We start from the raw sequence: 13706 nt of genomic DNA, 5'->3' as shown, positions 1-13706 counted from the left end.
CATATCCTGCTGATTTTACTTCACCTTAACGAGCACACCGCGGTCACGGAGAATATTGTGCTGTCCGACTCTGCTTCCTGTTTCACAGGGTTTCATGTGTTTTGATATTTCAAAGTTCCACATAATGTGCTCTGATGAGTTCAGGGACAAATGGAGATAATTTGCAGTACATTGGATCTTGACGACCAGGATTCTTCAGTTTTTTTCCCCCGTTGCATTCCTTGGTCCTGTAAATGTAACTTTAGCTGTTTTAACCAAAGCTCTAAGCTGCCTGGGAGTTGAGATATGAACAAAATCCATCATTATGGTCGCTACTTTGAAAATCCAAGATGGCAGCTATATACGTATGAGAGGAAATGGAAACACAGGTTTTCTGAGTGCTTACACAATAGACTTCTCAAAAATATAGTTTCTGAGTTGGAAAGATTACTCCAAAAATTCCAACAAAAGCTTCAAATGAAAACACAGTAAGCTTGATGACAGTGGCTGCTGGAGACAGTAATACTGCACTGACATGTCGACTGTCAGAAGGTAAAACAGATTTTCCATCCTTTTCAATCAGAAGATGAAAAGTACACTACAGCTGGCTACAGCACACCATGGCAGCACTGCCAAAAGCATGCCGCAGTGACCTGAATAAACTGGATTCCGTTTTATCATTAACAAGGAGAAATGGCAAACAGTGAGAGATGAACTATTTAAGTGCAGAGTGTCACTTGGTTTTAATCAGGTGACACTCGTCGTCGTCCTTTTGGCTGCTCCCGTCTGTTCAGAGTCGCCACGACGGATGCAGCCAGATCCTCATTAGCATTTGGCACGTTTTACACCGAATGCCTTTCCTGACACAACTCCCTGGAGAAACACACACAGCCCCTGGTGTCCCAAAGAGGCCTCACATCCACATACTAACCAGGCCCTACACTGCTTAGCTTCTGAGTTCTGAGCTGCAGACTGGCTACCAATCAGGTAAATGTGAATAATGCACAATATTAGAGAGAAAAAAAAGAACATATGTTAGATATATTTCTGTGTTTAATTATTGTTTTCTTTATTTGTTTTCTGTAGTTGTTTTTTCTTTAAAGTAGTTATTTTACTTAGGATTGTATTCTTAGTTTTCACTTTTATTCTTACTTTCCTTTGTTCTCTGTTGGAATGTGCACATCGAACTGGATTTAACCAGTTTTTAACCACTTAGGACAGAGAGATTCAGGTTACATTATAAATCATACATGTCCCATTATTGCGCGGATCTTGGGCAGGGGGTTGGACCTCCCTCGAATGCCCACGGGGACCAATAAGGAAAGGATTTTGCGAAATAAGGTCCGCCTCTGTTATGGCTATGTTGAGTTTTATAAAAACTGTTTGTGTCCACTGGTCGGGGTTCTGAACAAGCAGATCTCTTCTGTGAGAGAAATTCTGCAGGACCCAGGCCTCATATTTTCACTGTGACTTTGAATAAATTTACAAGTGGAATAGTTCGAGTTTGTACTTTGTGAGGGGCAGTGTTACAAAAAGAGCCAGCGGAAATAACAGTGGTGCCGTTCGACCCGGATGTGATCTGTACCCCGCAAGGTTTTACTTCGAATTGCTTGACGACACGAAGGACTTGATTTTTTACAACCAACTAAAAGGTCTGCAGGAAACTGCTTGTCGAATTTCTGCATTATTGATTACTGTAAAATGACCTGTAAAATGTAAAATTCCTGTCGCTGATCTGAACAGTTATTAAAGTCACAGTGAGAACATTTTTCTTTCTCTTTCTCCTTCTTGCTAATATTTGATGTGTTTTTTATAAATGAATTTTTAAAAAGCAACCATAAGAAGGAGAGCTTCTTGTTTTAATATGACGTTGTGCAAAATACTAAAAAATATGGCGTATGTGTCAACAAAGTATTGTTGTGTCATGAACTTTGAAAAATGGCCGTGGCTGATGACATTGTCTGCAAAGTTACAGACGACAGCAATTCTGCTACAGAAGCAGAGCAGTGTGACGTTTTTCTACTGTAAACATGTGAATCACGTGAGACTAAAGACACTGTAAATGTTACCATATGAACCAGCCAGGTAGCACTGCGAAAGGTCTAAGTACTGTTAATGTTCAGCCTGCTGAATTTAGGCGGTGATGCACAAATTAATTTCAATCTCCCATTTAGTAGGAACCAATATGAGGAATAACAAATGACTTCTGTGATTTCAGTTGGACTTTAAAAGAGGCTTTCTTTCACAGCCATCCATTATTTTAGTAATATTTTACTCTGTGTTATGCTGAAATTTGTTAATGAGAAAGACAGATGGAACGAGGAAAATACACAAAGCCTGCTGGCATCACTTATTTGGATGAGCAAAGACACACAAGCAAAATGAGGTCAAAGTCACAAAAATTAAACCAGAAAATTATGGCTGATGAAAACGCATGTGAAGTGAAAAATGGACAATTCGCTGAGCTGGTAACAGTGGAAGACTTGGACAACAAAAAAATGGAGATGAGTGAATGAGTCCATCCCAGCTGGTGTAAACCATAACTCAGTCGATGTGCCGCTGACTGTGTGTTCAAATAATGACACTTTGAACCTAATAGACAACAATATTATTTAAGGGAGAAATGTCTTTCCATAGGGTGATCAGTTTTAGTCATAACACATATGACTGGTACAGTTGTGGTCAGAGGTTTACATCCACTCTATCATGGACATGAACATCGTGACAGTGGTTTTTGTTTTTAATGGGGCAGAATCATTTTACAACATAAGCGTATATCTTTAACAGAAAAAAATAAACCCCACGGGATTTTGATACACAACTATGAATTTATTTATGTGCGTTTCCTCTGGCTATGTCCCTGCCCTGCACAGTGAGCAGTAAGAATGGAGAACTTGGGTCATTATTTAGAAAACCCTATTTGATTGACAGGTAAAAAGGTGTTATCCATGGATTTCTCTTGTTTTTTGGATGCTGTCGCCTCCATGCTAACAAAAACAGATTACGTGCAGATTTTGAATAAAAAAATAGTGTAAATAGATTTCTAAAGCTCACTGCAAGAAAAAACAAAACAAAACATTAAAGAAACCATTGAAAGCCCTTGATTGCCATGACATTCATGCCCATGAAGAGTCAACTTCTGACCACAACGTGATGTGACTGACTAAAGACATTGTGATTATTCACCAGCCTGACATTTATTCCACTTTAGACATCCTGTTTGTGCACTGAGCCACTGCACCTGCATCAACTAGAGCCATGAAAAAGTATTTACTGTAATTTCTTCTGATTTATTATCATTTCTACACATTTTAAATTGTTAGATGTTCAAACAAAATAAAAAACAAAACAGTTTTTAAAGAATAATTTCATGTAAAAAAGCAAAAGAACTGTGAAAAGACAGTCAAGCAGTTCTGAAAAGAAATGAGCCCAAATTGTATCAGACACAAATGATCAGAAACACTTTGCTGCATTTGTTGCTGTTAAAAGTAGAATTTGGTTTAAGGGAATGTTACGTCCTTTATGGGTGCAACAGGTTGTTGATGACCAATTTACTTCAGTCAACACAATTATAATTTAAAAATGTATTTTGTGTTTACTCGGGTTAACTCTTAAATTGAGTTTGAATACAATCAAATCCATAAGTAATTGGACAGTGAGACAATTTTGTAATGTTGGACATCTACACCATTGCAACAGAATTTAAATGAAAACAAATCCAGATATACTTGTAAAGACGATTGTTAGCTTAAAATCAAGGGGTGTAACAAAAATATCACATTAGCCATTTAGGAGTTATGCCCATTTGAAGACATCGTGCCTCCATTTTAAGAGCATGTAAGGAATTAGACAAACTAAATGCAAGAAGCATTTTTAATATTGTCTGGTATTTATATTTGTGTATTTGTGTTTGCAAACTTTTTTTTTTCTTTACTTTCACTTTTGGTACTCTGTGTGCTTCTTACCCTGTGTGCTGCTATACAATGTTGCTGGAACCTCAATTTCCCTGAGGGAGTCTTCCCAAGGGATCAATAAAATTGTATCTAATCTAATAAAAGGACAAATTACCAAGTTTACACATTTCTTTAGACAAGTTACAGTATGGATACAAGAACATTTCCAAGTCACCACATCAATCATTAAGAGATACAAATAATATGGTAAATCTGTCTGGCGTTGGCAGTTCTCAAAATCAGAGTGATGTGCATAAAGTGACAAGTGAGGGAAGCCACCAACACACCCAGATAACTCTAAAGGAGTTATAGGCTTGTGTGGTTGTGACTACAGAAACTTTGCACAGTGCAACTATTGACTGTTGCTCGGCCAATCACAGCATTATGGTAAAGTGGAAGGGAGAACTTTTTTTATACAACAACAGGGTTCTAGCTAGGATAAAATTTTAGCGTAGTGGTAATGTCGAGGGAGCGAAGCAACTGGGGGGGAGTGGAAGGGGGGAAGCTTTTGAAAATTCAAGGTAAAAATTGGCCATTCTAGGGGTACCCAAAGGGGAAAAGCCAGGTACGACAGCCCAAGTCCCTTCATCATGTCCAGAAGGCTGGGGAAGTTTGTTGAGTGGGCAATCTCATTCTGGGTTAGCCAGTACATGGCCCTCAGTGAGGCAGTCGGAGTCCGTGGACATTTTAAGTCAAGACTTAAAACATTTTAATTCTCTTTCTTATGAGTAGTTTTTATTTTGTTATGTTTTATTCTTTTACTTCTGTTTTTAATTAGGTATTTGAATTTTTTTATTTTTATGTTTAACTGTCCTGTGTGAGGCACCTTGAGACGGCTTTTGTTGTAATTTGGCACTTTATAAGCTGATTAAGTTGAAATTGAACAACATTTTATTGAGTCTTAAAGTAAATAAATATGAAATTGGTTACTGGATCCTTAAACTCTGGACATAAACTCTACATGGTGGATCCTTGATCTCTGAACATAAACATAAAATATGTTAGTTTTTGTCAAAAGCATTTCCTTTCAGACATTATTGGCATGAATGTCTTTCCATAGCTGAGCTCTTGCAGATGTGCTGCAGGTTAGGTTTATAAAGAATGCAAGACGTCTCATTTTGGGAGGAAAAAACGTTTTAGTCGATTGTAGTTTATTGTCTGTATTGCAACGTTTGTAAGAGGTGTCACTTTATTTAAAGCGGAGATTCGTTTTGAAGTTATTACTTCCGAGCGGACTCTGTCTCAGCAGAGAGCCGCGCAGCGTTTGGAGCTGTGACAACGGAACGGAGGACGATTCTCGTTTGTTGACTGCAACAAGACAAGAGTCCCAGTTAGTGACTTTAATCCATACAAAAGTGACTCATGATATTTTAATGTCTTTCAGAGGGGTTAAGAAGCGGACTTACCGCTTCTGAAGAGAAGAGTACCGAATCAAAGAGCCACGAGCCATTGAATCGAAGCATTGCTTCATTGATTCACGCTTCAAACTGGAGTCGCGCTGCAGAAACGGTTGATTACAGATGCTGTATTGAAAATTGTAACGGTCCAAAATAAGCGTAACGGTCCAAAATTATAGAGTAACGGGCCGTAATGGAAGTTTGCGCTAGCTAGAACCCTGAACAATATTCATATAGTATGAAGAAAATCCTTTTCTATGCCAGTCCACTATGAGGCTGTATTACTGGTGATGTAACAGTAATTGCAAAATGTTTAGTTTTTCCAGACTACATGTTACACTGGAGTATTAGCTGCATTTGTCCAAAAATGCTCCATGAAGAGGAAAAATTGCAAGTGGCACTTGTCTATAAGTCACATTTATTTATTTCTTTTAATGTAGTACTATTACTTCAAGCAACAAGAAGCAAAATGCATTTAAATCGGCACATTATTTATTTATAATGCAACTGCTGCATTAGCAAGTAGAAGCCAACAGTCTAATTAATGTTCTTTACAATGCACTAAGAACTCGAGAGTAAACTGTCAGAGATGAATGTGTGTACATTTATCTCACATAATGTAATTAAATGTTTAAAAACTCTGATGTATTTTAATTGTTTATACATCTCTGAAACATTACAGATCGCCTTACATTGGCCTAGCTGTCATCCTCATTGCTGTTCTGTCTGCCCTACAAAGTGCGAACAAGTGGCGTTCCGAGTAAGATAAAGGTTAAGAACGGTCTTTCAGTTTGAGAGCATAATTTATTAATTTAATTTGTTCACTAAGACTGGATACAGGATTCTCAATCACATCTTATTTTATGACAGTTGACATGCAGGTAAATGGTTCAATTCTGCCACCTTCTGCTCTTAAGTATGATCACAGTACCTCTTTTAAGCTTGTCAAACTTACAAGTGGTGTCATCTTGTGATCTACAGCACCATGTAGCTCCTTAAAGTGCAGTATTTTCCCATGTACAAATTGCTTTGAAACACAAGTCACAGGACCAACCAAACAAGTAAAAAACAAACAAACAAAACCCATGACTTAGTGTGGAAAATACAGTAAAGTGCCATTTTTGTTAGACCCCTTGAATCTAAACTAGAAGTACATCATGATTATTTAATTTCAGCTCCACTTTGGTGGTGTGACAGAAGCAAAATGACAAAACTGCATCAATGTCCAATTACACGTGGTTCTGACAGGATCTGAAACTACTTGAAATGATATTTACACAAATAATAATAATAATAATAATAATAATAATAATAAAAATCAGGACTGCAAATACCTTTCCATAATACTCAACAGCAGTGCACGACTCCGAAAGATTTGCACTCATCGTCGCACTTGCGCAACTAAAACAAAGCTCCAAGCTGTGACCACTTATTCAAAGATTCAAATTAAAGCAACACTGACAACAATTAAATGCTTAATTAAAGCAGGGCGCAAAAGTCAGTCAACACACAACTGGAGTGACAACTGTAACAAATACAACCTACTACATCTCTTAAGACAAAAAAAAAAAAATACCTCTACTATCTGCAAAATACTACATCTGACTGCTAGGGTATCTCCTGGGTGTTTATTTGCTGTGAGCAGCGTCTGACAGACAGAAGCAAGCACGCGGCGCACACCAAACGTTTCTCTTTACCTGGGATGTAGACTGTCATCAACATGGAGATTATAAAAGAGGAAAGCATGAAGGATTAGTTGGAGTAGAGTGTTAAAAGTCACAGTGTGGTGTGAGTGCACGCTGAGGAGAAAGATAATGAGAGGATTCTGTGTGCACATAATATGAGACAGTGAAGGTTTCTGGAACAGTAACCTGATCAAACAGGACTAAATTTTGTGGTTTGAGAACATGTGGGTTCATTAGACTACTTTACAGGAAAGGATGTGCTCATGTGACTACACACTGATCACGTAAAGTGCTGCATGCTTGGTGCTGACCTGGTCTCTTGGGAATCTTTTTGGTGGGCGTGTCCTTCCGTTTGGTTTGGACGGCGGGCGAGTAGAGGATCCCAGAGGATGCACTGTTCTTGCGGAAGTGATCCTTCAAGCCTTTGATGGAACGATCCAGCTGGTTGGACCTGATCTGGAAGTACACGTTCATGAAGTCTGCAAAAGAGATGAGGAGAACTTAAACTGCACAGATATGAAAGGAGCATCGCAAACACCAAAACCTGCTGGAGCTCATCGAGTCCAGTAGAGATTCAATGATTCATTTTTTTTTTTCCTCAATAGGTAGACGCTTGTTTTTCTTTTTTGACAGATACGAAGCTTCTTTTTTTTTTTTTTTTTTTTACTAAAACTAATAGAATTATTGACTCAACAGATCACTAAACGCAACTCCGCTGTACTACTGACCATCTCAGCTGTGGATGAACAAGTGAGCGGAGCTTCTGGGCGAGTAGTTTTGTGGAGTTCGGCTTTAACTGTGGGTGCAGCGAAACACTGAAGAGAATCATCAGGCTTTATCGCTCAGTCTGAACTCACGAGGAGTTTGTGTGCTCGACCTGCATGCAGACGTATGATCAGATTTCTTCAATAATAATCAGACCTGACATAGGTGTCTGACTACGTCATGTTTTCTGGTTTTAGGTTGTAGATTAAAACAATTTATCCACTTCATTTCATGCAGATTAACAGTATGCCCCGTGTTTTGTTAATTATTATTATTATTATTAGCAAAAGCCTGCACAAAAGAGTGTGTGTGTGTGTGTTGCCACGATCACTATAGTAAATTATTAACATTAGACATACAGCGCAAAAAGTCAAAAGTGTTCAGTTTTCTCTCTCAACACTAAATATTTCAACTTTCGTCAAATTTTAGACTCCGGATCCAAATGATCTTGGAGTTAAACATATTGACGGCATTTTCAAATTTCACTTTCAGTACTTTGTGACTTGTGTGCACGCAGACGCAGCGACGGAGCAGCAGAGGTCAGACGTCTGTACCCTGGTTCCGTCCATATTCCACCAGCCAGGTAGAGATGCGGCTGATATCTTGGAGCACGGCTTCTGGCAAATGTTCCAGCACCACCTCTTCCTGAACCTCCAGCTCCTCATCCACGGTGATGGCGTCCAGGATGAGCACAGGAGGAACTGGCTTACTGTTCCGAGTCAGGAGGCTGCGGAACTCCGCCTCCAGCAGCTCCTTCCCCTTTTCAAAACGTGCTTTCTGCAGAGGGACACAAACATCAGGATTCACAAACTATTCCACCCGCTTTCTTAACATTCTTAGTTTAAAATAACAAATACAATTTGAATGTGAGTAAAATAAGAAAACCTCAAATCAGACTCATGAAACATGCAGAGGCCAAACTGTGACGCACCTACTTTGTGCGTGAAGCTGCAAAAATTCCGCCACCGCTGCCGAACTCAAAAATAATAAATGTGATCATCTTCTAACTCGCCAAATTAAAAGAGCACATAATGAGGATGAAGTGACGCCGATGCTGCTCGACTTCGATACACATCAAAAAAAAGAAATGCCTTTGTTTTACTTATGTAACATACTGCAGACAGGTCTGCCACCTGCTGGATGGTTTGTGATAAATTACAAACCGTTGCAGTTGAACGCACTCTGCCCACCGGAGCCTGCCTTAATGTGAGCGTCAGCTAACAAGTTGTGCTACACCCCCAGTTCCAATGAATTTGAGACGTGTAAAATGTAAATAAAAACAGAATACAATGATTTGCAAATCCTCTTCAACCTGTATTCAATTGAATACACCACAAAGACAATATATTTAATATTCAAACTGATAAACTTTTTTATTTTTGCAAATATTTGCTCATTTTGGATGGATGCCTGCAACACAAATTGCTGGCACAAGGACGATCAGGAAATGCTTCTGTGTCTCTATCTGCGGCCCCCAAAAAATGGAATAAGCTACCTGGGAAACTCCAACGATGTCCAAATATCAACCAGTTTAAATATTTATACAAAGAAATGGTGTTCGCCGGATAAGAATCTGATGGAAAACGTTGAGTTGTGTTGTATGATGAAGGTGCTTCATTTAAATTCTTACTATTGAATATGTACTGGGGTAACTACAACGAAATAGAAGCTGTTGTGAAATACTCACTTCCCTCAGCTGTAGTTATGAGCTACTACTGGTCAGACTTTGTTGGAAATGAACATGTATGAACTGGCATCTAGTCTGGGTTGATTTGACTGTATGAGTGGGTGTAGGCATCGATAAGCATTGTTTCTGCCTACACCTTTTGGGCACCATGTTTATTGTTTTCTTGTTCTTTCTTTCCTGTTACTTTTGTTTTGTTTTATTTTTTTGTAGTGATTCTGTGGTCTGCAAATGAGTGTTTGTTTGTTTTTTGCATTGGTTCCTAATAAATTCAAATAAATTCAAAATGTTTCACATTTTGTTCACGACTGTCTTGGAAAATTTGATTGAATAAATTACATTTTTGTAAGGTAACCTCTTTTTTTTCATCGCCTAATCAGAACATCTAACAGTTTGTCAAAACAATGCTATTTACTGCTTGTTATATCAGAATAAAATGATTATTGTGCAGACTTGAGTTTAGCCTTTTGGCTCGGCCCTCCACAATATTTTCTGTTTCTCATTTGGCCCTTTACATATAATAAATGCCCACCCCTAATCCCAGACATTACCCTTTAAAATGGTATATTACATTACATATTTCAAAGTACTTCATTTTCTACCCTACGGTGGACACAATCTGTGCGTGTTCCTGTGCTACGAGCCCACATCCAATACCCAAGAAAATATAATGCATATGAAGAGTTCAAAAGTAATGAGTTTTTGAGTTCAGCATATTTTTCTGTACTACTGATTTTATAATAAAACCTGTGTCATACTCACTTTTAAAGCCCCAAAATCTCAAACACCAATAAAGATGTGCCTGAAATTTTGTATGGTGTCTACTGGGAATAACAACATTATTTTGCAAAAGGATGAAACAAACCGGAGATGGTCAGTCAGAAACATTCCTGAAATCTGGTAATTTGAGGTGGATGTACTTTTCCTGTTGAAATTTTTGTTTAGTGAGTTGATTCTTGGGTTCATGCTATATGAATTATTATTATTATTTTTAATAACAAATGTGTCTCTTCTGTATACAAGTCACAGTGCAGTATAAATCATAGGATCATCCAAATAAAAAAAACAACTAGAGACATTCGTCACGAAATGCCCCGCGCGCAGTGCTATTTTCCATGTAAAGTGCAGTAATATGTACATGTGTGGGGTAGGTATTTGGTTGAACCCTTATGTGTTTGATGTAAACTGGGATACACAGTGGAAAAATTGGAGATTGACATTATATTTATTGAGAGGATGTGGCCAACAGTGACCATAAAAAGTTGGTAGCCTTCAAACAAATGTAACTACTGGTAATTTTTTTAAAGTAGGTAAAGGTCACCGGCCTTCGAACCCATGCGAAGTACTCCTCCAAGGCATGTACAAACCAAATATGAAGTTTTTGCAAGCAATAGGTGCCGAGGTACACTGCGGTGAACAAATTTCAGGCGAAGGATTTGACAGTTGTGACCACTGGTGACCTTGGAAAGTAAGTCAAGGTCACCGCCTTCAAACCCATGGGAAGTACTCCACCAAAGCATGTACCAACCAAATATGAAGATTATGTGAGCAATGGGTGCCGAGCAATGTTGTGGCGAAGGATTTGACAGTTGTGACCAATGGTGACCTTGAAAAGTAGGTCAAGGTCCCTGGCCTTTGAACCCATGCGAAGTACTCCTCCGAGGCAAATACCCACCAAATATGAAGTTTTTGTAAGCAATAGGTACCGAGGTACATTGCGGCAAACAAATTTCAGGCGAAGGATTTGACAGTTGTGACCACTGGTGACTTTCAAAAGTAGGCCAAGGTCAATGGTCTTCAAGCCCATGTGAACTACTCCTCCAAGGCATGTATCCACCAAATATGAAGTTTCTGTGAACAATAGGTGCTGCGGCGAACTAAATGCGGCCGGACAGACAGACAAACAGATAGAAGGGCGGACGGACAGACAACCTGGATGCTATATGCCGCACGGGGCATAAAAAGCAAAACAATTTACACACACAGTTAATACTGTACCACTGTGTTGAGTTCAGGGCTGTCTGGATTGTTGTCTTGAAAGTATTCCACGGCTTCCTGTATTTTTTTGATGCAGGAAAGATACTCATCCAGTCTGCCGGTCGGTCTGGAACAGAAAATTCACATTATGGTCCAACTTATGTTCTTGGTAAGTTTAGATTTCAGAGCCTGTAACTGTTCACAACAGTCTCATCAAGCAAGAGGTGAACTCTTACCCCTCTCTGATGATTCTGTCCGTGTCTTTGGGCACGTGGTAGTAACTGATGACGTGATCCATGCAGGACAGAGTTTTGTACACATTTTCCTTAAGCCGCTGGAGGTTCTCCGTCTGCTTGTGAACTGGAATGATGGAGTTCTCCAGCTGCATCAAGCGGCTCTCGAACGAAGACAGGATGGAGACCTAAACCCAGATCAAAGTCCCCACAGGGAACAGGGGAGGGAGGGGAATACAGGGAGCATTAATTTAATGTCAAACATAAATTAATAAGTGGAGGAAGAGTCAAGGTGTTCACACATGGGTGAACTCTCTCATCCTGCTCAGCAACTTTTATTTATTCTGAAGATTTTAGACAAATATTAAAAGCTGAAGAACCTACAAGTCAAATCTGAAACAACAGTGGTTCATGACTTTCTCACCAATTTCCAGAAAAAAATAAAAACAAACAGAACCTGTTTCAGCACTCGGAACTCCTGCAAATACAACCCCTGGCAATAATTATGGAATCACCGGCCTCGGAGGATGTTCATTCAGTTGTTTAATTTTGTAGAAAAAAGCAGATCCGCCGCTTCGCATTAAAACAGCGAGCGTAATCTCAGGACTTGTGCCAAGTGTGCTGCAGCTCCATTCAGTAGACAGAGAGGTGATGCCGGCTGCAAAGCAGACACGGGTGGTGTGAGTGGCCTGCGTTGGCGGTTAACGAGCTCGTTAACGAGCCCGCAGACTTAATAAGCGCAGCGGAGGCAGAGAGCGGGAGAGGAAGAACGGCGCCCGCTGTCGATGTCGTTGCTGATCTGAGCACACAGATCTGTATCTCACATTCATTGCAGCTTACTTTTGGATGTTGAAACCAGGACGTGTATAAGTAACATTACTAACAGATAAAATCAATTTCAATGCGGGATCGGACTGAAGGCGGGAGCGCGTTGTCTTGTCCCTGACGTCATGGAAATGATACGGCTGTACAAACTGTTTTCACAGAGGGCTAAATTTTAGCTGCAAATTTGTCATTTTTAAACGAAGATTTCTCCGCTGAATTACAAATTTGGGCTTACAGATTTACTTTACTACGTACCATGAGCGTGTAGTTTGTGTATTATTTTAGTGGTTTTTAATCGCCGTACCATGAGCGTGTAGTTTGTGTATTATTTTAGTGGTTTTTAATCGCCGTACCATGAGCGTGTAGTTTGTGTATTATTTTAGTGGTTTTTAATCGCCGTACCATGAGCGTGTAGTTTGTGTATTATTTTAGTGTTTATCGCCGTACCATGAGCGTGTAGTTTGTGTATTATTTTAGTGGTTTTTAATCACCGTACCATGACCGTGTAGTTTGTGTATTATTTTAGTGGTTTTTAATCACCGTACCATGAGCGTGTAGTTTGTGTATTATTTTAGTGGTTTTTATCGCCGTACCATAAGCGTGTAGTTTGTGTATTATTTAGTGGTTTTTTATCGCCGTACCATGAGCGTGTAGTTAGTATTATTTTAGTGGTTTTTATCGCCGTACCATAAGCGTGTAGTTTGTGTATTATTTAGTGGTTTTTTATCACCGTACCATGAGCGTGTAGTTTGTGTATTATTTTAGTGTTTATCGCCGTACCATAAGCGTGTAGTTTGTGTATTATTTTAGTGTTTATCGCCGTACCATGAGCGTGTAGTTTGTGTATTATTTAGTGGTTTTTTATCGCCGTACCATGAGCGTGTAGTTTGTGTATTATTTAGTGGTTTTTTTATCACCGTACCATGAGCGTGTAGTTTGTGTATTATTTAGTGGTTTTTTATCACCGTACCATGAGCGTGTAGTTTGTGTATTATTTTAGTGGTTTTTTATCACCGTACCATGAGCGTGTAGTTTGTGTATTATTTTAGTGGTTTTTTATCACCGTACCATGAGCGTGTAGTTAGTGTATTATTTAGTGGTTTTTTATCACCGTACCATGAGCGTGTAGTTTGTGTATTATTTTAGTGGTTTTTAATCACCGTACCATGAGCGTGTAGTTTGTGTATTATTTTAGTGGTTTTTAATCA

General features: G+C 39.1%; 1 protein-coding gene across 1 annotated transcript in view; it reads right to left on the bottom strand.

Moving 5' to 3' along the window:
• exoc7 (exocyst complex component 7) overlaps positions 1–13706 on the bottom strand; it is an 88336-nt gene that overhangs the window by 72244 nt on the left and 2386 nt on the right. Inside the window, 5 exon segments of the mRNA XM_034193326.1 lie at positions 7027–7038; positions 7326–7493; positions 8334–8556; positions 11462–11567; positions 11677–11861. Of these exon segments, the coding sequence (XP_034049217.1) occupies positions 7027–7038; positions 7326–7493; positions 8334–8556; positions 11462–11567; positions 11677–11861 (694 nt within the window).

The sequence above is a fragment of the Thalassophryne amazonica genome, chromosome 18, assembly GCF_902500255.1.
Source record: "Thalassophryne amazonica chromosome 18, fThaAma1.1, whole genome shotgun sequence".
Classification (NCBI taxonomy): Eukaryota; Metazoa; Chordata; class Actinopteri; order Batrachoidiformes; family Batrachoididae; genus Thalassophryne; species Thalassophryne amazonica.
This window is presented reverse-complemented; position numbering and strand designations above follow the sequence as displayed.